The sequence below is a fragment of the Ixodes scapularis genome, unplaced genomic scaffold (assembly GCF_016920785.2).
Source record: "Ixodes scapularis isolate PalLabHiFi unplaced genomic scaffold, ASM1692078v2 PGA_scaffold9__187_contigs__length_104089568, whole genome shotgun sequence".
NCBI classification, from domain to species: domain Eukaryota; kingdom Metazoa; phylum Arthropoda; class Arachnida; order Ixodida; family Ixodidae; genus Ixodes; species Ixodes scapularis.
The window spans coordinates 79,420,356-79,447,424 of record NW_024609884.1 but is presented as its reverse complement, the minus strand read 5'-3'; the positions used below and the strand labels follow the sequence as shown (position 1 = coordinate 79,447,424).

The 27,069-nt window shown below is 46.0% G+C and overlaps 1 protein-coding gene across 4 annotated transcripts in view; it reads left to right on the top strand.

Moving 5' to 3' along the window:
* The window catches only part of LOC8026510 (mitogen-activated protein kinase kinase kinase 12), a 37,499-nt gene extending 10,754 nt beyond the window's left edge, over nt 1–26,745 (top strand). For 2 of the 4 annotated variants that reach the window (XM_029971268.4, XM_029971265.4), the window contains 12 exons: nt 444–730; nt 3,273–3,459; nt 4,201–4,392; nt 5,272–5,430; nt 8,680–8,838; nt 8,932–9,040; nt 10,567–10,784; nt 11,726–11,854; nt 17,913–18,534; nt 19,119–19,177; nt 20,547–20,823; nt 23,717–26,745. In XM_029971268.4, the coding sequence (XP_029827128.3) occupies nt 444–730; nt 3,273–3,459; nt 4,201–4,392; nt 5,272–5,430; nt 8,680–8,838; nt 8,932–9,040; nt 10,567–10,784; nt 11,726–11,854; nt 17,913–18,534; nt 19,119–19,177; nt 20,547–20,823; nt 23,717–23,863 (2,545 nt within the window). In that variant the 3' untranslated portion in view covers nt 23,864–26,745. The remainder of the gene's footprint in view (nt 1–443; nt 731–3,272; nt 3,460–4,200; nt 4,393–5,271; nt 5,431–8,679; nt 8,839–8,931; nt 9,041–10,566; nt 10,785–11,725; nt 11,855–17,912; nt 18,535–19,118; nt 19,178–20,546; nt 20,824–23,716) is intronic. The other 2 variants (XM_029971267.4, XM_029971266.4) reach the window with 1 other exon arrangement.
* Nucleotides 26,746–27,069: the final 324 nt, after the last annotated feature.

Here is a 27,069-nt window from a genome sequence, read left to right as displayed (position 1 = left end):
GTAGAGTAATCACGTGGTGCAAAACCAATGGTTGACTGGGTTGGCAAGCATGTACTTTCCACCACCCTGTCAGCTTAGCGGCAAACGGAGTATATGTATTTTGTTGCTGTAGCCTACATTCCATCTAGTGCTTTTAATCTCCGAGGGGGTGCCCTCCAACCCATGATTTTCGAAATAGCTGCTGCCACCTGTTTAAATGGTTTCGACAGTATTTAGTCATCTTTTCCTTTCTTTCCTCTGATTGGAAAGGGAGGGAAAGAGGCTTCTTTGTACAAACTCGGGGTGGGGGGAGGAGGAGGAGGGAGGGAGGGGGCAGCTCAATGTAGCTTGCAGGATCTAGCTTTGTTGCCTGAGGTTGCGTAGTGCTTATGTTCTTACCGATGCCTCGGTTCCTACCCAGCAATTTCAAAGTGGTGTAATGCTGAAAACGGTGGACCGTGCAGCATGCTGTGCATCCATGAGGAGCTGAACCAGCTGAGCACAGAGCAGCAAAGCCCCGTGACGGCGTGCGGCGTTCCCCTGGGGGTCGTGAGCCTGCCACCGGTGCGGTCGCCCAGCGACCAGTCGCTCACAGACCGCCGGCCGCATTCGGCCAAAGAGTTTGAGGTGGCGTACCGGGAGGGCGCCACGCGGGCCAGTCCGGGAGGGTGGTTTGACGGACTTCTGGGCTGCCTCCGTCCCGTCTGGAGCATCCTCAACACAGCCAGTGCTGACGAGCGCAAGGGACAGGGTAAAGTAGTCGACCTCCCGCGAGCGTGCTTCAGAGCATCTGTGGGATTGTGTGGTTACCCATGGCCACGGCGTAAGGTATATATTGGGGTGGACGCACAGCATAACAAACACAGCAATGCGATCGACCAGATAAAGTCTCGGTGCACACCCGAGTAGCCTTTGCCCATAGCACCTCTGCCGACCAGTCTACGTAACTGTAGAAACGAAAAATAAGGGGAAAAGAAGGGTCTCATTGCCACAGAAATGTGTGCATGTGCTTTCCGCTTGGTGAGTGTACCCTGACCTCGATGGACCCTGGCTTGAACAGCGTGCCAGAGATCTCTCGGCTTCAATGCATACATAAAACTGCTCTTGCCGCCGTTAAAGGGGCACTGACACATCAAAATCATATTTTTTTTTATTATCCGAAACGGTCGAAAACGATGCCGGGACATTACCCTCAAAATTTGAAATTTGGGAATTCAGTATTCGTGAAGTAAAAAAACAATTTCCAAATGCCGAATTCGAAGTTCCCGCGCGATCGGCGCCGGTGCCTTGACGTCAAAAATTGCGGAGACCTGAGAGTCCCCTTTCCTGTCACCACTCCCTGCTGTTGCCATGGCGACCCAAAGCGAGGAGGAAAGGAGCGAGCACCGGCTAGCGCCGGCGTTGCGGCGGACCGGTTTTGAGCGGTGTCGCCTGTTTTCCGTTGGAGGATACAAATCCAGGAGACGGCACCACAACGAACTCCCGATTTTTGGTATTTCAAAAAGAAGGGCCGTAGTGCGTTCGCAATTGCGTTAAAAAACATGTTTTAGGATTGCCGTCATTAAATGTTATAAAGATGCCGCCTACAAAGCTTCTAAATTTCCTGATTTTTGACGTCACCGATCAAAAGAAGCGAGGAGGCGAGAAGCGGGAAAATCAAACGCCAAAAATAAAAAGGCGCGCGTGCGCGCGGGAAAATTTTTTTTCGCGATGCGGTTTTTTTTGCGTGTCTATGGCTGCAACTTGCATCGTTTTAGACAATAAAAATAAATACGACCTTTGGGGTGTCAGTGCCCCTTTAAAGCACGAAGCTAGGGTCAATGACTAAGCTGTGTCTAAGCAACACGCTTAGTGCTGGTGCCAAGTTCCACATGACATGACACATCCACATGACATTAAAACAAGCATGTCTCCCTTGGAGAAGAATGGGGAAACCATACCTCCGACAGGCGTCTACCACTACCTCCTTATCGAGTCATCTGGTGGCGCCGCTTGCAACCAAAATGAGGAGAGGACTTTTTGTAGCAACTGCGACGCGCGGTCGGTACACCTATATATATCTTGCACCGTGCCTTAGAGGGGCACTACGTTCTGGTTGTCGTGTACATACTAAATGCCAACTGATTTGTGGTGGTTACTCCCTAACATTCATGAATTGCCCTGTAGAAAAGACCAGTGGGCTGTATGATTATTGGGCCGATACGGATCCGAGGCACCCGTTTTTGGCCCACCCTCGGCACGTTTTTCTCAGCGTAAGAAAGCATTAGGTTGCATTTTATTGCTGTCAATGTTGGGTCCTTTATCTCTAGTTAAACACCAATTTCACCCTTGAGGGGTAATTAATGGTATTAATCATTATCGAGTGGAAATTCAAACTAGAACCTCTTCTTTTTCGTATATATTATGGTCTACTAAATATCTGCATACAAAGAAAATCACATAAATTGACTGTTAGGCTTTAAGGGGGGACACTGGCTAGAGGTTGAACTTTTGAACTACTCAAGTGATTGGAATGAAATTTTCAGGGGAGATTTAACTTCAGATGTAGGTGTACTGTGCAAACTTTCAGCTCTCTGGGGCAACTTTACATACCTGCATAAGAAGATGTGTCACTCTTCGTTAAGAAATCTATGATATGCAAAGGAAGCTATTAGGCACCATTTTAAGTGCTTGAGTATAAAGTGGGGGATGTGGGACTTCGGGCTATTTAGTTTTTATAACTTAAATGTAAATATTTCAGGAAGAGTGATTGCCTCAAAATATGAGATGCATATCTGTCCTATGTCAATTTTTGAAAACATAGTTTTTTCTCAATGAGGACTTTAATGTAAAACAAAATAAACTAGATAGCCCGATTCCCGAGTAAATTTTAGTTCAGAAACATCTTGATTGTAGTATCAAAATAATTTTACCTTCAAACAAAAGATTCCTTCGTATGAAATTTTCAGCAAAAAGTGGAACCGAGAAAAATGCATTCAAACGTTGAACTCCTCTACTTTGTTACTGCCTCACAATGTGTTGAAAATATTTTATATCAACGTAACTATTCGGCGCATGGTTATGAAATTTAATGTAAGGGTGTATAATTAGTTTCTAAAACTGAAAACCTCAAAATTGAAAAATGGATTTTTTAAAAAAAATTTGAAGCTCAGGCCCATGTTTGAAGCTCAGGCCCATGTCCCCCCTTAAGGTCTTGTGGCAGATTCAGTCAGTTTGGCAGACCTGAATTGACTGAATCCGGAAACCACTATGCCAAAACAAAGTGGTTTCTCAGTTTCTTCTGGTTTTTTCAGGAGATAGCTGGGAGATTCCCTTTGAGAGCATCAACAACTTCAAGTTCGTGGGCAGTGGGGCACAAGGCGTCGTCTTTCTAGGCCAGCTCGGGGACGAATGCGTTGCCGTAAAGAAGGTCACTGACAAGAGTGAAACGGACATCAAGCACCTTCGCAAGTTGAATCACCCCAACATTGTTGCCTTCAGGTACGTGCAAGAAATTGCGGTCGTATAGATAGCAGTGGTGAAAAATGATCTATGCTATTATTTCACCAATTTGAGGTTAGCCATTAAGTCGACTACCTTGATTAATTCAAGCATATCTTTGCTATTGTAAAGGCATAAAAAAAAAAAAAAACTTAAAATGTTTCTAAAAAAGTTTCAGGTGAATTTTAGTTTATTTTATTTGGCAAATTCATGTATGACAACTATTTGACTTGCAAATATTACTGAATGTAAGAAACAATGAAACACAACCCCTGGATGGGACGTCAATAGCAAAGTTTTTGGCTGCCCCATGCGTGCTGCATGCTGCACGTGTGGGTAAGCACATAAGGAAATTAAAGTTGCGCTTGTGTAGCTTGATAAGTGCTTAGAGTGCACAAGCATCCGCACACCTTGCCGCTTGTAAGGACGGCATTCTTTTTTAAATTATGCTTTTAACCTCTATAAGGTTAAAAGCATAATTTTTCTTTTGGGTAATCATACCTTGCATGGACTTTGTGTATTGAAATATTACGTGATAAGCCTGTGGGGCTGTGAGCAAACAGACTTTGCTCAAGGACATTTCTTGGTTGAGTTAAAATTTTTGGCCATTAGCAAGGGAAGTTTTTTTCTAATTTAATTTTAAGCATGTCGAACTTGTTTTTTTTTTTCCTTTCATTGTGTATTTTTCATCTGCACTTTATAGGTTTCGTGACTAACCGTTCATATTTGGTCTTTGCACAGGGGTGTATGCACGCAGCCTCCAAGCTACTGCATTGTGATGGAATACTGCCCATACGGGCAGCTGTATGATGCCCTGAAAAACGGCCGCGTCATTCCGCCAGCAACTGTAGTGGAATGGAGCAAGCACATTGCCTCTGGCATGAACTACCTGCATTCAAGGAACATCATTCACAGGGATCTCAAGTCACCAAAGTGAGTGGGCACCTGCAACTGGACTCGCTGAGTCTTTGAGGACCGCGGCTTTCTGGTGTCTGCAGGAAAAGGAAACTGGGGCCCGATTAGTACCTGTCGTGACAACTTTGCCACGAGCCTTGGAGCAGAACCGTCTGTCCTCCGACTTAATTGCTCTTTCAGCTTTTCAAATCCATGTATAGGGTGGCACAAGTAGACCCTCCACTGTGAAACGAGCCGGAAAAATAGGCGCCTGCACATAGAGAGCTCAAACTTTCATCTAATGTGCGCTGAGCAGGTCAGTTTTACTGTGTGAAATTTCAAGATATTGTTTACTTCTTTTAAATAATTAGAGCAAAAAACTTGCCAAAGTCAAGGTTGGGCGCGTTAGCAGACGACCGATTCAGCGATGCTGTTTACATGAGGCACCATTTCCCGATAGGCGCAGCAGACTCGATTGTCTGTGAATGCACCCAACCTTGACTTTGGCAAGTTTTTTGCTCTTATGTTTTTACAGGAAGAGAGCTACGCCTTAAAATTTTACACGGTAAGACTGACTTTCTCAGTGCATATTTGATGAAAGTTTGAACTTTCTATATGCAGCTAACGATTTTTCCGGCTCGTTTTACAGCGGAAGGTCCGCTTGTGCCAACTCTTTAGATCGAGACTTGCAAAGATACGTGTGGTCCTGTGCTAAGATGCTGAATGTGGCAATGCAATTTCAACACCAGTTTGATGCTTAGGCCATTTGGCCTAAGCATCAAGCTGGTGTAAAGTGAGAGGAAAGGTTTTAAAGTCTTGATATTCAGTGAGTCCAGTCTGGATTTTTTTGGGGGGAGAGAACGGCAACTGTGGCATTGCTTGGGTACAAAAATGCAGCATTGGCATTTTGGTTGGCAGCATTCTCATCAGCTACAATGACGTGCTGAAGATCTCGGACTTTGGCACGAGCCGCCAGTGGAACGAACGCAGCACCAAGATGTCGTTTGCGGGGACTGTGGCATGGATGGCTCCCGAAGTGATTCGCAACGAGCCTTGCTCGGAGAAGGTGGACATTTGGTGGGTGCCTTCTTGTCCCTCTTTTCCTTCGTCATTTTGCTTTAATGGTATTGCACCAAGTTCATGGCAGCATATTACAGTGAGTCTTCTGACAAGGGAAACAGAGGAAGACCTTGAAGCACCTGAAAATTTCAGTTTGGCCAAAAAGTGACTATAGCCAGAAAAACCCGCAAAACTACTTTACTTCCCATATGCCGCCAACTCGTGTGCAGTTAGTCACCAAACCTATAAGCTGTAGTTGGGTTTGGTTTGTAATAAAAAATGGGCCGAAATCGCTGCTGCCACCGCGCTGATTCTTGAAGAAATGCGTTGGCATTTTGCGCAGCGGTTATATATAAGAAAGCATGGTGAATGCAACCTCTCAACACTTTTCTGTGGGGGTGAACATTCCCGAAACCCCTCTTCTCCCTGGTGCAAGCAGATCGGGTCACTTAGCGTGCGCATGAAGGACGGCGGCCGCACAGGATTGGCTGGTTATAGAGAAAGACTGTGTGACGTAATGCTTAGCAACCAAGTGCAGTGGGGGACAGCGGAGCTAAGGCGCGCTTGGGTCACCGACGGGTGTGCCGCGAGGTGGCATGTACAGGTGGCCCATGGTGGGGTGATTATTTTGTAATGAACCATCCGCAGACTTTTGCCTCGAAGCAGCGTGAACGGGAAAAAAGGGGGGGGGGGTGGGGGGGGGGGGGGGGGGAGAGGGGAGGGAGGGGTGGGTGGGGGGGTGGGGGTTGGTTAACACGCGTCCCAGTGATACACCTGCCGTCCCCCACTGCGTGGCTCCAAAATTCGTGAAGGGGGACGCTTCCGGCGACCTTCGGTTACTAGGTGTTACGTCAGGGCGTCGCTTCCTATAACCAGCCGATCCAGTGCGGCTTCCGTTGCTGTGCGTCCTGTTGCCAAGTCTTTAGAAATGTGCACTCCACCGCCATCTGTTGGCACTTGCAGAAGGTGGGTCCTAGCCAGTTTCTACAAACAGTGGGGCTATGGCTCCATCTTGTGGCGACGTTGCAAACTTTATATACGTGTACTCCAAACCAGTTCAAGGTCTGCGCATGTACCAGGGCACTATTGTTAAAAAAGGAAAAGGCCCGCAGATGCTACCCATTGGTCAGAGCCCATGCAGGTCTCGATGCATCTTCTGAATGTAGGTCTAAATTCCCTTGTAGAGAACCCATTTAGATAATTATTGCCATTATTGATGGTTTTAGACCACCATTATTTCACCCAACTTTACTTGTCACCTAAACAATAAACAGCATGGTTTGTGTAGAGTGAAAATACTGTGCAAAGTACAGTAGAATCTCGTTAATGCATTGTTCGGGGAGCCGCAACAAAAAAACACACAACCCGGGAAAGCTTTATTTATTTATTTATTTGGTACTTAACAACTGATAATATTTTTGGGAACCAATTAATGAAACTGTGAACAACTTTCACGCAGCAATATATTTCTCGTGGACTTTCACAGCTATAGAGGGCTACTCTATTTGTTCAGATACAGGTCAGCTTCTTTTCAGAATTGTTATTTAGAACTAGAGGTGGATTTATAATCCCAATCAGAATGTGGACCTACGAGAGTGAGTGACGTCTTGATTAACCCATTGGGCTAATCGAGACGCTGCACCGTGTCAGTTGCTGCTCCGAGCTTGCCAGTGCAATGTGGAAAAGCTTGATGCATGCACCGGTAAAAAAGGGGAAAGCTTGATGCGAGCGTGCTGTGCACAGTGGCATGGTGCTGGATTCGGAACTCTGGAACTCCACACAAAATGAAACTAGCCCAACGGGGGGAACCAAGCCATGAACCATGGCAGAAGCGTGTGTGTGCGTGCCAGAGAAAGACAGAAAAATGAGCAACAGCTGGGAAGACAAATGCAACAAACAGGAAATTAATACAAGCATTTGTACCGGAAAACGTATTATGCAAAAATGTATCAAAAAGGATCTACCGTAATTCCTACTGGGTATGATCGAAAATAAACAATTTATGCAAAATTGCTGGGCAATTGTGTTGCATATGTGAAACGTTCTAGCATCACAATCAATTTGTGATGCTCCGAGTTTCCGGACGCCAGACGCCTACGTCCACGGCACTCTTCATCAGATAGTTTAATGCTTACCATATGTACGCTTGATAGTTGTTTTTAGAATGAAGCGACATCATCGCTAATCGGGCTGATAAACCTAGGGCGATCTTCCAGAGCCTTCCATACTGGTGAGCTCCTCTCCCTCAGTGCGCACAGGTGGTCGAACTCCTCCTCACCTACATTACTCCTCCTTGCCGACCCCTCTGATCACAAACGACTGGATCTTGAGTCGTATAATAAAGTTTATTCTCTCTCTCACTCTCTTTGGTCACATGACCTCCCCGTTAACCACTCAGCGTCGAGCACCTCACCCCTCTTCTCCCACCTGTCAAGCAAGCAGTGTCAAGCCTCACAGCCACGCTTTTATCTGGGTCTCATGCTGACATGCTGGAAAGGCACTCGCTTAATAATCTAAATGGTCTGGGTTCGATTCCCACCTGGCACAAACACTGTTTTACTGCGATAGCCTCTCCCCCCCCCCCCCCTTACTCGCAGCCAATCAGTGTAGAGCTGTGCAGCCACTCTTTTATCTTGGCTTCAGAAAACGCCCAAAAACCTAGCCAATAAACAATTCACATTAAAAAAAAATATAGTATTTTTTTTTTTTTTTTTTTTGTGCTTAAAATGTGTCCGTTTTTATAAAAGAACAAAATTAATGCTTAGGCTCCCACCAAACTGCTGTGAAGACAGAATTCACCTCCGTCGAATTTTGGAATAGAATGAGCAATGGAAGCATTGCCGGCTAAATTTAGTGGGAAAAGGATATACATCTCGTCCATTCAAACCCCCCCGCACACACACACACACACATGCACACACCATCCATCCATCCCCCAGCCAACAGTGTATTCTTCATTAGTAACTGACCTTTAATGCTTACGTGAGTTTCTGGATTCACTGCATAAATGCGAAAATTGTAAGCGCTTTTTTAAGAGCTGAAATTTTTTTATTCTAGCTCTTGGGGTGAAAACAATTATGGCAAATTTTCCCAAGGCTGTCAGAAGAAATGCATAAAAAGCCGGGGAATTTGAGTCCCATTCAGTGAGGGCTTAAGCGATCATGCTGACTGCATTCCATTCCAGAGCTCATGCAAGTGCAGTGGTGCTTCAAAGAAACGATGCTTGAATGGTGGTCGTCCCTGTGCTCTCTCCCTGGTTGCATGCAGGTCGTACGGGGTGGTCATGTGGGAGCTGCTCAGCTGTGAAACGCCATACAAAGACGTTGATTCCAACGCAATCATCTGGGGTGTCGGCAGCAACAGCCTGCATTTGCCCATACCTACTACCTGCCCCGATGGCTTCCGGCTTCTCATGAAGCAATGCTGGTACGTAGCTCGCTTTGGCCGAACTGTTGTAAGGCTGACCGTTTCCCCAGTTAAACAGCCATCATTTTTGGGAACTCTTGTTCTCGTTTCTAGGAGCGCCAAGCCACGCAACAGGCCGTCGTTTCGACAGATTCTCATGCACCTGGACCTCGCGGCTGTGGAAATTTTGAGCACACCCAAGGACACATATTTCCGAACTCAGGTTCGTGATGTGGCTCGTTGTGGCCTTGGAGTTTTGCCATCTCGTGCACTCATTTTGCCTGATGGGTGCAATAATTCCTGGGCATTGGGCCACTAAGCACAGAGTGCTTAGTATTTTACTGGAAGTCGCACACAGTGCCTATCGCACTGAGACTCGCACATAAGTGCTATTCCTGCTGCATTGGTAGGCATGGTATGGCATTACTGCTTTACAGTTCAGGTATTAGTTGGTTTTTTTTTTACAGCGGAGCTGTTAAGGGCTAGTTTCTCCAGGATTGTGTCCGCCGGATTAGAAATGATGACATCGAACTCTGGACAGCTACCATCATCTATGAGCGACGGCATCAACCAAACAACTGGTTGCCGCTGTCGCTCATACATGGTGGCAACCTTTCTTCGGAGGAAGATGAGTGGGAGCGGAACGAGCGGCAATTTTTGCAGCAGTGCGAATGATTCTGCAACCGCCTCGAAGCTGCTATCGCCTTAAGTTCCACTGCATCGAGCGCTTCAGATTCTCTTGCGAAAGAAGAGCAGATCGCTCGCCTGGAAAGCCACCGCCGAGAACAGAAGCTACAGCTCCGCTGCTCTTCCTTCTTCGCCAGAGTGGAAAGGCTGAAAGTTTTTTTTATGCACATGTAACGCAATGTTATGATGTCTGAAAGCTTGGTGTACGAAACATGTCTCAGCTTTTGTGTTTAGCATCCTGTACTGCCATGTGTCACCCAAAAAAGGAAAGAAATGGTATGTTGTAGGGCCCCTTGAGGGAGTGGGTTAGGCTGGCATGATCCTTGTGGTAGTTCATAGAAATGATGGCACTGCAGGCAAATGGGCCTTTGACCCTACGGCTGCTTAAATGCACCAGTAGCTTTTGGAACCAGTACCAATATAATGCAAATATCGCACTGTGCTCGCTGGAGAAGTTGGCAGGTGGAAAATTGGTTAACACAATAAAGGCATGGTATACCTATCGGTCGAACATACATGTAATCGAGACTGTAGCTTGATCGGACTTAGAGTAATGGAGCTGGTTGCTGGTGTTGCCTTTTCCCGGAAACGGCTTGCTCTCATTGTGTGCAAAGGTTTATAAAACTGTTTTCTGTTGTGACTCTTCAGATATTTTTAACAAGGCCAACATTCTTCTCTTATTTTTACAAAGAACAGCTCTGAGATACTAGCATGACCTTGAAAACCTACAAATATAGCAAAATGCAGACACCTTACAATACCATCACCGATTAGCTGGAGAGCCGACATCTGAACATCGTGAGAGCCACAGCCTGAGAGCAAAGCTTCTAAGCAAAATGTTGTCACCGTGCTCGGAGTCCCTGTACAGATTGCTTTCCTGGTTCCGAACATGACCTCCCTTTAATTCAAATCACTGGTTCTCTGCATGCTGTGCTAGAGTAGACTTGCAAACTTTAACCTTAAAGGGTTTCGCTAGACTCGAGTCACTACGGTAGCTGTCACGTGAAACCCCCAAGGTTGGACATGGGTCCAAAGACTGACACTGTGCATTCCCCACGGCAGGCCACGTGGAAGGAGGAGATCCGAGAGTACATGCAGAACATCAAGCAGGATGGCCTTCCGTGCAAGGAGGAACTGTTCCAACGCTGGCGCGAGGAGCTGAGGCACGCACAGGACATGCGGCTACACTATGAGCGCAAGCTCGAGCGCACCAACAACCTCTACATTGAGTTGACAGCCTGCATGCTGCAAGTGGAGCAACGCGAGCTCGAAGTGATTCGGTGAGCGATTCTGCTCCAGGGTGGATTGTGTGTTTTTTTGCAGTGGCCCGGGGGGGTTCTTGGAATGTCCAAATTTCCTCGGTTCCCCACCCCCTGAGTAAGGCACCTTTTTGGCACAGGCTGTTCAAGCAAGACTGGGCTATGCCTCGCCTCATTGCTTTGGTTTAAGTTGTTTTCCCTGTCTCTCTCGTTTGGGCCGTGTCGAGGCCTAACCACGTGGGCACATTTTTCACGCACTTGATCGGCGTCTCTTTGCATTAGCATGTGCCTGATAAGGGCGGCCAACCCCATGGGGACACGCGCAGTATCGCTAGATCTTCTAGACCATCCGACAACCGGCCAGAACCACCTGGTTACAGTGTATTGCTGCTGCACGAAGAAGGTTATTTAGAGCTTACAAACTTCTCGTTGTAATTGTACAGGAATATTATGTGTCAGTCTCGAACCATTCGTATGCCTTGCTGCATTGACTGCACGGAGACTGACTTGGATGTCCCAGAGGTTGTGACCGGCCTCACCTCTGTCACACACAACTCTGGTTGGTCTCTCTGCCTGGCGAGCCGCTTCTAGGGTGGACACCGAGATCTGGCCAAAACAGAAGTCAGCCTGTCCCGCATGTCGCGTTGTTGCGGGTGACCTCGAGCAGTACGCGCCGACATGGGGTGACGTGGATAAGGCATGTGAGAGGCATCCCAGGTGGTTGGGCTTTTTTATGTTATGAATATCTGCAATTAGTTTCTTGATTTGCAAGCCGTTTTAGTGCAAACATTTTCCTCTCTGAAGAATTTGGTGGTTTGTTTTAATCTTTAGCGATTTGGATGGTTGTTCCACTTGGGCTGTAATATCGGGACTTGTTATACTTTGGACAAAATCAGTGAGAAATTTCAACCTGAGGTGATTCGGTGGCATGGTGTGCGGATTGCTTGTGTTTGCAATTGCAGGAAAGAAGCAAGCTTGGCCATTGGTTCCGACCACAGAGCATACAAGAAGCGCTTTGAGCGTCCTCTGCTCCTAGCGCAGGAGCGCTTCAGTAAGAAGAGGTTGTACAGGCTACCCCCTGAGCCACTAAGGTAATAGCTCTTTTGTTGGTTTAGGCTGAAGCAATATAATATGAAAGTTATTTTGTCTTTGAAGTATATTAAAAGATCCGTATTCCATTCCACCTTGATAAGAGTGTGTAGCAAATGGCTTTGTGCCATTTGCTCTTGGCTTTGTGAGCTGCTTCTGCATCTTTTAGAGGTATGACAGTAGACCCATTCAATGTACCTGCATCTCCTGCACCGGTGCAGAAAAGTGCAGGCCACTGTACTTCTGGTATATGTATTGAGATATGACCGGAAGTATGCCGCCCTACACTGTTCTGCACTGGTGCATGAAGTGCAGGTAAATCAAATGAGCCTAGTGATGGAAGGGCTGCGCCATTTGCGCCAAATTGCATCATGAATGAAAGTCTGTTACACCTCGCACCAAAGCACCATTTCTTTTTAAAGAATTGCGCCACACCTGCGTTGAAGTAGGCTTAAGGGGGGACACTACCCAGAAAAAAATATCAGAAAAAAACGTTGATTTTGAAAAATTACATATTTACATCCACCAACATCTAGAAAATATTTTCAGAAATTTTCACTAGTTTACACTGCATAGTTAATTTTTTATAAATTATTTTGTGTCCACCGAAGCTAAAGAAAAGGTAGGGTTTGGAGCATTTTGAACACATTTTTCTCCGTTCCACTTCTTAGTATAAATTCCATTTTAGTCAACCTATCGTTTGATAATGGCAATACAGGGAAGGCTCGGTCTTCACTTTTCCTGACCGAAAATTAATAAGGAATGCGGCTGTGGAATGTTTTTGTCACTTTACAGATGTCTTTTATAAAGAAATGTTGACATTTTGTCAAAGACACAGAAGACCAAAAAGTTGACCAATTTTGCAGAAGAGAAAATTTATAGAAATAAATGACTTTTTACAAAAAGCTTTCCATAGCCGCACCTCCTAGGCATTCTGCTACATATCTAGCAAATAAAAATCTTGAGTATTGTGATAGTTTTCCAATGATAGATTAACTAAACAATGTAGGCGTGTTGCTGATAAAAGCTGTCCTAATTTCCTTCCCCCGACAGACATGAAATTTTGTTATGCCCCCTCTAGCATGACCACCAGCCTACCCTGTAAATTTCAGTAATGTTAAGCCAAGGGTTCAAAAGTTGACCCTCCTAGGGGGTGTGTCCCCTTAAACAAAGAAAAAAATAAAAATATTTTAATATTGGTTAATTTGAGTATACCTGCTAGTGAACCTGCTACAAAAGGTCCAATGCTGCTTTCATCACTGCTATGAGCTCATCTACGTAGCCTTCCTTGTGCCTTTTCATTTTCTAAAGGGGTGAATAGGCAGACTATGTTATGGTTATGTTTTTTATGAGATGAGATAATGTGATGAATGTGCATGTCATCGCAGGTGTAAAAAGAATGAGGGTAGTGGTGTGCTGACTTTTGTCCAAGGTAATGCGGAATTTCCTTGTGGTAATCTGGCCATCGACAGTGTGCATGGCCGTCCCTGTGATTGGCTTTCCACCATTGGCCAAACGTTAACTATGATATCTTGAGTACCTAGAATTAGTTATGCTTTCATTGACGGAAATAAAACAAAATCAGACTGTCAGCTTCGACGGTGTTGGTTTAAGAATGCAATGACTCCAAGCTTCCATTCTACAGATACGATCAAACTTTTCCTTCATAGCTGATGATCCTGGTTTTGATATCAGGGGTAGACACCCTAAGAGGGCACCACCTAAACATCCCATTGCCAACAGGAAGGCAATATTTATTGGTGCTTTACTATGCAAAGAGAAGTTAAAGGATTGTCATCTGTCTCGCTCCATTTTCTAACATAAATACCTTTGGTCAGTTTTGGGCTGCTTTCTATTATGTCATATTCAAAGGTAGTTTGTTGGGTTTAAGGTTTTTCTTTCAAAGGAGACGCATCACTTTAAAAAGATGATGCAACGATTTTTGTCCTTTGCGCAAACACCACTTAGAACGAATCCCTGACGTTAATGATCTATGAAAAGCATGTTCGTCTTTCACCACACGCAATAGAAGTCATTGAAAAAAATGAAGCAAAAACAAGCAGCGTTCACCCCCTCAACTTGCAGCCCGAACAAGGGGCTACGTGATCTGGAGCCGGTTATATATCGCCAATGTTGATCATAGCCATGCGCTAAGGTTGGCAAAGCACATGGCACGTGCTGAGTTCCAGACATCGTTATAGTTTGGGTGTTGTTGTCGTTGCAACGATTGGACACGGGCCACTACCCGAATGCTTGTCGAGCTAATGATTATCACGAGCCCAAATCGAGTGCTTGCGCAATGCTCGGGTCCAATCTATGAGCTGCATTCAAATACCATCACTGGGGGATACTGCGAAACCCACGCTGAGTCATCAAGTTTTGCGAAGGAGAGATTGAAAGAAAACCTTGAAATTACACCGCAACAAAGGTTTCTTGTTCAATGACGTTGTGTGAGAGTTTACTTGAGTCCCATAGTGCCAGTAGACTCGGGTCAAGTGAATAACATTCCAATTGAATATTTATTTATTTACTTATTTGAATATCGTTGCACCACCCCTTTGACGACAAAAAGAGAAGCGCTCAAAATACAAGACGTGGTAATAGAACACCTAGAAAAATACAAAATATCTCGAGGCAGGGCTTAATGAGTGAAGGAAGTACCTAGGGAAAGATGAACGTGGGAAATATAATTAGGAAAGGGAAAATAAATTCAGTTATTATCAAACTCTAGGCACTCTGGAATTATAGTAGATATGAAGTGATCAAAGCTACGTGGAAAGGAGTAAATTCAGACGAAGCTCAAATATCGTTATTGGGGGGTACTGTGGCCCCCCAACTACGTCATCAAGTTTTGCGAAGGAGAGATTGAAAGAAAACGCTCGCTTTTGTCTTTGCAATTGTACTGCAACAAAAGAGTTTCTTGGCCAGTGGTGTTGTGTGCCAGTATATACTTGGGTCCCACTAGTGCCAGTAAGCTCATGTAAAGTGGAAAACATTCCAAGTGAATATCGTTGCACGGCCCCTTTAATGGTGCATTTGCACAAGCTCATTTGTCAGTGAGTTTTCAGGAAGAGTTACTACCTCAAAATATGAAATGCATATCTGTCCTATGCCAATTTTTGAAAACATGGTTTATTCTCAACGAGGACTTCAACTTCCTTCAAAATTCCCCAGTAGATTTCAGTTAAGACACCTTGATTGTGATCTCAGAATACTTTTACCTTCGAACAAAAGCCTCCTTGTATGAAATTTGCAGCAAAAAGTGGAACTGAGAAAAATGCATTCAAACATTGAACTCCTGTACCTTGTCACACTTTGCCTCACAATGTGTTGAAAATATATTATATCAATGTAACTATGTGGTGTGTAAGGGTGTAAATTAAATTTTTGTAAGGGTGGATAATTACTTTTAAAAACCTAAAATTTGAAAAATGTGTTTTTTGAAAAAGATCTGAAATTTAGGCCCATGTTTTTCCTTAAACTAATGATGATTTTGGTACCCTTTACTTGATGAATGCTGTATTAACGCAATAGCATTAAGGAGATTGTGTCACAGAAAAGCCGGCGTCGGTGGCGTGACGCAAAAGTCCTGTTTGGTCGATAGGGTCATGATGTCGCAGCCACATGACCTCGTGCAGAAATTTCAAACAACCCACTACACTCATTTGAAATGTGACGTCACGCTGGAAGGAAAGTGATTAAAACATGACATATAATGCGAATTAAAGGTTGCTGCATGCCTCAGTTGGTTTTACTTTATAAATTAATTATTTACCTTAAAGAAAAGTTTTAAGAATTTTAGGCGGAATTCAAACCCACGACCGTTCGGTTGTGAGCCAGACACGCTTTTGACCAGGCCCTGCAAGGCACGCTTGTCGGGTTCCACTCTTAGAGGCCTCCAAGTTTTTGTGTTCACCACTGATCTCCTCCACCTGAGTAATCTATACTTCTAATTTTTGTACTTCATAGTTTCATATTCCTATCTCCTTTGGCCGTAGACACAGTTATCCCAAATGCTACCGTATTTACTCGAGTAATTGCCGCACTGTTTATGAAGAAAACCTGAGGGTTCGCTTTTCCACGGAGCATGCGGCTTGCCAATCACCGTGATCGACAGCATGATTCAAGCGGTTTACAGGACAGAGATAACGTCTTGCGCAAAGATGCCATCTGTGAAGATTGCATTTGTATGGAGAATCGTGTTCTTGATCTAGTTACTGGTTATGTTATTTATGCGCAACGCGATGATTGGCTGTGAATGTGTTCTGTGGGAAAGTAGACGCAAGGGCCTTGTTCATAAATAGTGCGGCTATTACTTGAGTAAATACGGTATATGCCTTTATGGTCTAGCAATTCTGTTAGACTATGAAGGCCCGAGAAAGCCCTGTATGTTTGTTTCTCAATTCATTTAGTTTTAGGACTGAAAGCACAAAAGAAAACTTACTAAACCAAAGCACTCGGTTTGTTTGTTTGGAAGAGGGGAGAGAAGGGGTCATAAATGTCAAAGTTTAAACATACGCCGTAAAATCCTGAACAGGCACCCACCCTTAGAGATTGTCTGTGTCATTTTTCTGGTTTAACGTGAGTAGGACGAGAAATACCAAAACTTTGTCCATTCTATCAAATTTATGCCATATCTGATGTGATTAAGTGCACTTTATTAATGCAAAAGCATTAACTGTCCCATGGAGCGAGCTGACGTCATCAGTTTGAAGCGCGAAAACGGCACCTAGTTTCCGCGATCCCATTAGGAGCGAAGTAATGCTGGTGGATTTCGCCTTCGGTTCTATTGACTGGCGCGTGTCGACGGGGCTCCCATTGGCTGCTGCACTTGTCAGTTTCCATGACCGCTCACTTCATGGCGCTGCATGTCCATCAGCGCACCGTTAACACGTGCCCAGAGGAGCACGCGCGCTGACCGGAGACGAAAAGTATGCACCAGACGAAAAACAGAGTGGACGGCCGGCTTGCATGCTTTCGCATTCACAATTCCTAAGAAGTTCTTAGGTGTACCTCGAGCATTTTTCACTACAATGTCAGTGTAGTGATATATGCTTCTATGGGCTAGATCCCAAGATTTCTTATTTACCGTTTCATACCTCAGCCCATTGCATTTAAATGAGGAAATATTCAATTTCAAAAGTAGTAAAATAAAGAGAATAAAATCCTGTGCAAGTGCGAATCAGCACGCACATCCAGTTGATCGCTCCAGTTTACCGGGTGACAGCTTGTGCCACCTAGACAACAGCGGTGGAGGTATGCGGCTCACACGCCTTTCATTGCCACCGCCGCTCTTGGCTGGGGAGCGCAAGCTGCCTCCTGATACAGTGGTGCTCATTTGCCCGTGTGGCACCACTTAGTAAATAGTAACAGCGATAGTTTGATGTGTTTATGCCGGCCTTCTGGGCTGCCAATGCAAGCAGCCACTGCCCCATGGGCCACCCGCAAAGGGACCGTAATTGTTGTTGGGCGCACTAAAAATTGATTTTTCCATCGATTGGTAAGATCAATATTGCAATGACATTCTTCCTCGTGCAATGTAAAAATGAGCTTGTAGCGCATTCCTACCTGTTCTTAGCAAATTGTTTTTATAAAAGGTTGCCGTTGCACCGTGAAAGATTGCTCACCCTGCATTTTCCGCCGTGCCACCGCAGGTAAGCATATGTTTGGGAATAGACCTTTTGCTAAATTACCCAAGCACTGAGGAGCATGCTGCGAGCGTATTTACATGCTCTGCACGTGCTGGCGTCTGCGGCAGTAACGCTTTTAAAGCAAAAGCCTAAAGTGAACGGCACCTTGCATGCACGTTTGTCAACGCCTTATTTTGGTTATTGACTTCAAATCTTTTATACGGGGAAGGCAAATGCGTGCAGCGCGTATACCAACATTCCCAGCGTTCTCCTCGATGTGCGGGTAATTTAGCAATAGGTCTATTTACGGTAGATTTGCACAAATGGACAACCACTGATGCACGGCGTGGCATGTCCGAAGCAATGTTTGCCTTCCCCCGTCTCGATCCTGGCTCTCCCAGACTGAAGGTTTCCCGTCTCTCTTTCCCAGCCCAAATACCGAGAGCCAGCAGAAAACGGCCGACGCACCTGCAGCAGCTGTCCCGGACCCCCAGGCTGTCTCGTCGTCGCCGTCTTCAAAGGCCCGCACGCGGCGTGTGATGCACCGCCGGAGCGGGTCGGGCGGCTACGGCTCGATGGCGAGCCGCCCCATGCTCGTCAACAGCGAGACCCAGACGGAAGACCTCGACGCGTTCAGCGACACCGATCCCGCGTCATCGCCGTCAGTGTCATCCCCGCCACCGGTTCTCCCCGAGACGATTGCGGCCGCCACGGGCAGCGACCACGACAACTCCAACGTTGTGACCAATGCGCGGACGCCCGGCAGCGACGGGTCGTTTGGGTTCAGCGACACTCCACTGTCCCCCGGCGATCAGGCACTGTCACCGGAGGACTTGAACAGCAACCGGCCGAGCACGACGTGCCAGTCGAATGTGGAGCCACTGAGACGGCCGGAGGCGCCCATTGTGGAGCGGACGTCACCTCGCGCGGCGTCGCTGCAGAGGAAGCGCGTCATGTCGGACGAGTCGCCCACGCGGGTTGCGCCGCCCAGCGTTGGAGTGCAGAGGAGAAACATTCGGAACGCCGCCAAGGGGAAAATTCACAGCGTGGAGGTGAGGTCACTCGTCGGGTCGTTTGCGAATCGAGCTTGTTGTCATTGCTGTTGGTGGATTTGAGTTTTGGCTTTTTGGGGTGCGCGCGCAAGTTACAACGGGAGGACATCAAGAACGTCTTCGCCCCTAAGTTCCCAGGAGAGAAGGGGCTTTGCTACACCTCTCGCTACAAACACATCCTTTGTCCGACGTCACAGATTGGAAGTAGCGTATGGCAGTGCCCCGTTTTCAACGTTGGTGCCAAAAAGAAACAAAGCTTCGGCTAATGCCCTACGCACCTTGGCACATAGGTCGCCGGTTTTTGTGGGTGGAGCCTCTTTCGCAGTTTCAATGTTGTAACAGACTTTATTTATGTGGTGTGAAACACCTACAGTTCTTATTGAAAATGCCAAGTACAAATACATCTGTTTTTATTTTGTTTTGAACGATAGTTCCTTAATGTGCATAACACTGTCTAGCCATGGCATATTGCTGAGCAGTGTTGCCACATTGCAATAAACTGTATTCTTGCACTTAGCTATTTTTTTTTTAAGACTGTGTTGGGGTGTTAAAATTGCTTCTAATGCAACCTACTGCATCCCTAGGACTTCTCTACGTCCGAGGAAGAAGGGGAAGTAGACGACGACTACTCTGCCCACAAGGGGTAAGTCACCTAGCTAAGTTCGAACGAGAGCTTAACTAGTTCAAACATTGTGTGTTGAATGAATAGCATGTCAGCACATACCACGACATGCTCTCCCATTTTTCACTGTTTTTTTAAGGCGAGTCCTAATTTTGTCTGAGGGTAATTGTGTTGATTCTCGCATAGAAAAAAGGACTCGGAGTTTGTGCCCATCTGTAACCTCGCCACCTGAGTGAACAACGCTGTGAGCTCAAAAGTTTTGTTGCTATTTTCTCGCACCTTTTTTGCTCGGTTGGAACACCGTCTTGGGAATGACATGTAACAATGGAATGTGCACATCTTCTGCGGCAAGGCCTAGTGCTGGGTGCTGAAGACTGGTCCATACATTTGCTTGTGATGATTGACCACATCGCAACTGCTTGTAACTGCTTACAATGAGAGAAAACACTGGCACCCGGGCCGCCTATCGGGTAGTCCCGGAAAACTTCCGGCGTGTGCATAATTAGACTGAAGACTTCATAATATTTGCATGGTGAAGTCTATGCACTATCTACGAGTTTGGTTGCTTGTTAAATTGTTGGGGAATTCTTTCTAGCCCACGGTGGAAGAATTATGCTTAAAAGATTTGCAGATTGTAAGTGTTTTAAAGCTACCCACTAGAGAACGCCAGTGCGTCTTTTTTCTTGCAAGCAGTTGCAAGTCGTTCACACCGGGACACAAATGTGGGAACTAGCCCTAACTTTTACGGCTAAAATGCGAGTGAGCACTGGTCCTGGATTCAGACGGATCACTAGCGTATTAATTATTTGCACACCATCTACGAACAATGCCGCAACGCTTACCTTTTTCTGCAGAGCACGCCGACGAGCAATCAATGCGATCCACAGAGCAAGCCTAATGGCCTATGAGGTCCGGGGATTGTTCGTTCTTTGAAAATGTGATGTGGAACTTTGGTATTTTAAATTTGCGTGGGGTCGCCGCATTGATGTGCAGTAATGTTTTTGTGCGACAGCCTTTATCTCGACTTTATTCTTTGCTCAGCCCCCTGCAGATTATGACGATTTGCTATATTATTGCTCTGCCGAAGAGCAGCTGTCGGGGCTCATTGATGAGTGGCGTAGAGATACGAGCAAATGCCGTGGCTGTACTCCATTTCCCCTTACGATGTACCACAACAGATGCTACGAGCTACTGGAGCCAATCCACACAATCCTCCGGTTTTTGCGAATGGACGCACGAAACGTGAAGTCATCTGACTCATATGGAGCGCGGGATTGACCAACGCGGCTCGTGTAACGTTTGTTGCAATGCATCATAAGGTGAAATGCAGTGTAGGTCGCAGTGCACACGAATCGAAGGTGACAACACTGGGCAACGACCACGTGTGCAGGCTGTCGCAGATGCGGCAAGCCGTGAGCGGCCAGTCTATCTCCACGCTGAGCTCGGAGGGCAACCTGTCGGAGGAGGAAGGCAACACGAGCGAGTGCTCGAGCTCGCACCACACACCCAGCGAGCTCCTGTCGAGCCTCTCCAACCCCGACATCTTGGGGTCGGGCGACTTGACGTCCACGGCGATGCATGACGTCTCGCGCCAGCACGGACTCGCTTCGCCAGCGGCCAGCAACGTGGTCCTGCGAGACAAGGTGGCACTCGAGAGGCTCAAAAGGGTACGACACTCCTAGAAATGCCTCGAATTCGTCCAGCATGATGTCCTGCCTGACTTGTCAGAGCGATTGAAAACAGAAATGTTCATAGCTTTTTTACTTTTTTCTTCTTTTTTTGTGTAGCAGTTTGCTTTCGCTACTATCTTCATCAATACAGCATCCATGAAAAACAGCTGAAGGTGCTGGACCTTGAACCGTAAAACGAGCAGTTTAAAAAAAAATCATGATCTGCAACCACATGGTGTCCAGCCTTGAGAAACGGCGGCGTCCGTACAACTCTCCTGATCACTCTCATTCTCAGAACGCTCACGATCATTCCCTAAGGATTCATTGTGTTATGTACTTCGGGGTTGGGTTTTAACGTAATACTTTATTAACTAATAACAAGCGGCCGTAATGACGGCAGGCAGTCTTCCATCCTTGCGGTTCCTGAGCCGGCCCCCTCTGACAAGAGTTTCTAGCTTTCCTCAGCACAGTCGTTACGGAGTGGGTCGGTGGCGCCATCTAGTGAGGGCGTACAAATACACAGCACTCCTTCCTTCTTAATGAAGGCTACCTTCTTATTGAAGTCTATGTGAATCTCGAAGGCTTGTGGACATTTGTGTGGGTTGTCCATACCTGCCAACTCTTCCGAATTTTTCAAAAAAATGTATGAATTGGGACTAATTTTACGATTTTACAAATCTTGCTTCAATTTTAGAAAAAAAAAATATATATATATATATTTTTTTTTACATTTTTTACTTTTTTTTTTTGTGAAATTGTTGCTGGTGGTAGCTTGCACTGCCACAAGAGGGTGATAGGCACCGTCCACGGCAGCGTCGTGGTTTTTACTATCCGTCTATCCGGTGGCCACGGATCCAAAACCAATCCAAAGCCCAAAGTCTTTGTTTGTGTGTTCGGCGGCGTACGTTGGTTCGGCATGTTCAAACGTGGTTAAAAACCTCTGTTTTGGCCAGTTTTGAGGCGACAAGTCTGGCATCTGTGTTTATTGCACGTGTGATCGTAGCATTCCCCTGGTCGCAGTGGCTTCGTGGCGCAATGGCGAACTCCAAACCTCAAAAGAGGTACTTTCTGGTGTTCCTGAAGTCCTACACTTCGGAATCCTTGTGCTTCGTGCCTTCCAAAAAGGGACAGAAGTTTGGATTCTGCTGCACATGCACGTGCGATGTAAGCGTTTTGCACGGTGGCAACGTTGACATTAAGCTGCACATCGCTTCGCAACCCCCCCCACCTCCCGCGGGAATTTTACGAATTTGAAAGTCCACAGGTTGGCATGTATGGTAGTCTCATACAGGGCGTCCTTGCAGTCTCCTCTGTCCTTGGTTCACTCGTTGCGTAGCCTTGGTCCTTGTCAGGTGGTAGTTGTTCCCCAGGACTTGATGCCGAAGTGGTCAAGTGTGGCTTGACTTGGTCGTTGTGGCGGCGCACTTCTCCTTGTGGAGTTCATACAGTCACAATGGATGTTCCGACCACCATTGAGGTTCCTTGCCGGAATTGCAAACTGCAACCTTCTCTGTTTTCTTGTGGTGTAGTCCCCTTTCCTTTTCTTGCTCGGCCCGTTGCCTAGATTCTGTCGGCAACTGCTCCAGAATTGCCTCTTTACCCCTTCTGGGAATACAGAGGTCCAGTCTTGCTTTCATTGGATAAACCAGCATCTGTTTTGCTGGAGACATTCCGCTTGGACAAAGTGCTTGGCAATACATGAGCAACCATTAAGCAAGTCGGAGCTTGAGGTCTCTTCTTTCTGTTTTCTTGAGGCCATCCTTAACCGTGGGAACAGCGAAAATTACAACTCGCGAATTATTTAGAAACTTCAGCTTTGACCTAAATTGCGAAATATTGAGCCCGCGAAAAATAGTAATTCAATATAAAGTTTTAATGAATTTGACAACAAACGTGCACGCCACATTTAGAAAAGTTGTTTACTCTCAAAGGAGTGTCTGTACGTCATGAGGGACGCGCCACGTGGCAATTCAGTGGCTGCTTCTTCGTTTTTCAAGGACTCACCGGCTCACCCTCTCCACGCTTCCTCCACAAAAGAGAACTTTTTTTTTCTTCCAGGCAGTCGACGTGGCTGCCCGGAAGAAAAAAAAGGCCAGCTTGCAGAGCAAAACAGCGCTCTTGGCAGTTCAATATATCAGGAGATGCTTCAATTTTCGTTCTATGTAACCGCATTTTTCGCTATGCATTTTCATTGCACCTACTAGTATGTTCAGAAATAGTTTGATACAAGGGATAGTTTGAATTACCCGGGTTCAATACAGACAGGTTTGGCTGTATGAGAAGGCTTTGCGAACTGCGCCAAACAACACTATCACATTCCACTCTTAAAGACGAAGCTTAAGCGTCCTCCAAGTTATTTAAAGTCTTCGTTGAAACACCCAGCACAATCATGTCTCGCCAATATGGACACTTCCATTCGCCCCACAAGTCGTCCATAATGCAAGTCAGCTATAATTATGAGACAAAAATGCACATATTTATCCAGTTCATCCCCCAAAATGTTGTCTATATATAGCAGGGTATCCAAATTAATGGGGTTCATCTTAACAAGGCACAACAATATAGTAGCAGTGGAATGAAACCCTACAGACATGCAGGGTTTGATGTTCCAAGACATTACAATGTAAGGCACCCGCACATACTCTTGGCTGTACTAGTATCGCCATAAGGTGAAACAAGGCGTAGGACACTATGCGTTGAAACTAGTGACCCTTACATTTCCAGACAAACTAGGGTTGTCTTTGGCAGTGAAAAGCGTTAGACGATGGTGCTCTCTTTTGCAAGATGTGGCGCAGGCCAGGTCCTTGTGAAACTGTTGGAATACTGCACATAGTGGCGTAGTCTGAGTGCAAGCAACTGTGATCGAACAAAAATGGTTGGCCTCTTCCAGAACCCCATGCCCACTATCAACGACATCTACAGCTCTCCAAGCCACTCACACTCCTCCTCGTCGGATTCCGAGGACAGGCCACACCGTGCGGCAGCTTCCGCACGCCCGCGGACAACCAGGGGGAACACGGAAACAACGGTCTGGTAACACTGAGTCGTGCGTCAGGAGCATGCGCCAAGCTAGACCCTTTCCCGAAGCAGCTGCATCACCAGCCAACAGATGCTCCTTCGAGTGGGCTTCCGTCTGGGATCTCTGTTCCACGGTCAAACTTTCAAGTGACGGCGCTGGTTTCCTGCCGCTGCGGGGGCAGGTTGGGGTATTTAAATGGCTGCTTTACAATATTGTTTTTAGGCTGTATGTCAATGGCACCTTTGTGTCGGTAAACTTGTATAGTTCATGGTGTTGCATCTTCGTTTTTCATTCCAGCGTCATTCATCTAATGTAGGGCAGTATTCAGTTTGTAAGACCTAGTCTCGTCTACCTGTCTGTTCTCCTTGGTGTTCTGCTGCTGGTGGTTTTTTTTTGCGTTTTATTTTTCTCGCATTCCAAAAGCGGTACTCTGTTTTTCTTCGACGTTCCAATCATCTCGGACACTGTTATGAGGTACTTTAGGTGTAATGGTCGGCTGTGAAGATAATGTACTAACCTAATGGTTACTTCATTAATGACTGATTTTATCGTACTTTGCTCAATTTGTTAACCATTACCTCTGGTAGAGCTTGAACTCTTCTGATGCATGCAAGTATTCCACAAACCATTTTTTTTTGTTCATGTCCGGACCTTGAAATTTGTTTTGGATCAGTACTTTTTTTTTTTATACCCAGTGCTGCCGAGACTCCTTTTTATACTTAGTGTACAACACTGTCAAAGTTGCTGGCCCAAGCGTGTCCTGGATCTTGTGGTTCATTTGCACACGCTCTTGAACAAGTGAGATGCTAGGTGAAGTCCCACACTCACGCCAGTAGCTTTGACAGCGTTGTACACGGAAATATAAAATGGAGTCAGCCGCTGTTAAATTGAGTATTTTAGTTGTTTCCGAATACAAAAAGGCCTAAATGGGGCATTTAGTATGCCCTCAACAAACATTCTGAAAGCAGCCCTAAATACTAATACAGTACCCAGTGAAACTGCATAGCAGCACTGTGAGGCATTAGTTGCCTTTTGTGGAGAATGAATAATTGAGTGACTGATTGATTTAACATATGAAAAGCGTCAATGAACCCTGTCACCGCAGCATCTACCACGTGACACTGGAGAGAGTGAGAGGGTACCGGAGCTGTTTGCTTGCCCTGGCTCGCTCACCGTCGCCTCCAAGGTCTCCTCTGTCGTTTGCTAGAACCACCTAGCGTTCCCAGCATTCCTTTCACTGCTGCGGACAGCGCTGCACACTTTGCGAATGGTCTGTTGGATTATACTTTTAGTGGGTTTCTAACTTACATTGCATCAAGGATGATCTCTCCTCCTGCCCTTTTAGTTTTGAAGCTGATTTCGGGTCTGCCTTGAGCGCTCTTGAGATTGTAGCCTCAAACACTGCAGAAAAATGTCATTCGCATGCTAAGTGTCATTAGGTATTTGGCAGTGCTACGGTCTGCATTTAGGGGGGGCATCTTGAGGCAGCATTTTACTCTGCAAACAGATTGTCATTATTGTGATCAGTTTGTGTTTCTCGGAATTGGACAGTGTACATACTTGTATGTTTTATTTAAGTATTGTTGCCAAGAGCAGAAGTAGACTTGAGTGGTGCGTGTTTGCCCATTCATCATTCATTGCTGTAACACAGCTCCTGCCGGCCAACATTTCGGGCTGCATTCCTGACAGTCGCTGTTTACGGTTTGGGAAAAGAATTCTCATTCTCACGCACCACCCCAGCACAGAGGTGTCACCTCGTCATTTGTATATTGCTCTCTGCATTCCCCGCGTGACGCCGTTGCCACATAATTCCTGCGCCGTGCCGACGTCTAGCAACACATTTTGTATGCTTTCCATTTCTGTGCAAGGGCGCACCCTCAGTCGTAGGTTAAAATAGTTTTGTAAATGGGGCGTTGTAGGCTGCAATCGTGAGGCAGAAAAAGAAAAAAAAGAAATAAGCCACCGACATTAGTGCAACTTGTGGCGTACCATACTTTCTCGAGTAATAGCCGCACTGTTCATGAACAAAGCCTGTGGGTCTGCTTTCCAGCGCAGGACGGGGATAGCGAACCACTGCCATCGGCAGAAAAATGGTAGCAATTTACGGGACAGAGATAACGTCTTCACACAAAAACTGCAATCTGCTTAGATTGCATATGTACGGAGAATTGTGTTCTCGACCTCGTTATTCACTGTGTTTTTTTATGTAGGACGCTATGATTGGCTGTATGTATGTTCTGTGGAAAAGTAGACGCAAGGTCCTTGTTCACAAGAGGTGCAGCTAATACCCGAGCTAATATGGTATTGTTAAGTTGGGTTGTCTCGTTTGTGGCGGGTGCGATTGACTGGCTATAGAGGTCATGTTGTCCCTACCCGTACGATGGCAGCTGATTTTGATGTAGCGCACACGCAGTGAGTTTGCGTCGGCACCTGGCTACGACGACAGCTTGATTTGGTGACTGGCTGTGTTATAGTGCAAAGCAATGATTGTACACAAAGTGTTGATACATTCCATTTGCCCCCCTCCCTAATGCTGGTGCCCGAAGAAAACAGTGACGATGGAAGTCGTCATATTCTAGCGTTTGAACTTTGTGATCCGAGGCATAATAATGTAGTCTCAAGTTGTTTGAAAGTGCCCCTGGATCTTTTCCCATGCCAGTTGACTTTGTTGGTGCATTCTGCATATGTGTCTCAGGTGTGAAGGAGATTGCAAGCATGCATTGCAACTTTCTTGCTGGCTGGTGGGCAGCCACCATAGAGTGTGTCTGTATTTATTAGTGATGCTGACATTGTTGGAACTGTATTGGTGTGAGCCTGCCTGCAAACATGGGGGCAAGTACTGTTGCCAGGATAACACCAACAATGTGGAAATGTGTGAATTAAATTGAGGACACATTGAATGGCTGACTAGTGACTTCATTCTGGCAATGCATTTACATGCACTAGGCTCCAGTCTGTCAGAGGCCCAGTTTTGCGTGCGTGTAAGTCTCGTATGAGCCCATGCCCCAAATGTTTTGCACAAGAGTAGAATGGGAACTCTTCGCTCCATGATGAGAAAATAGCTTCTCAAGACCTATCTTTTGAGGGGAAAGTGGCATGCATCATATGAGCCCAGCAAACACACAGCTTTGTGGACAACATGTACAAAAATTTAAAGCGGGGTTTTTGGTCACAATTTAATAATTAAATTTATCTCAGCTAGTCTTAGTCATATATACCAGAAA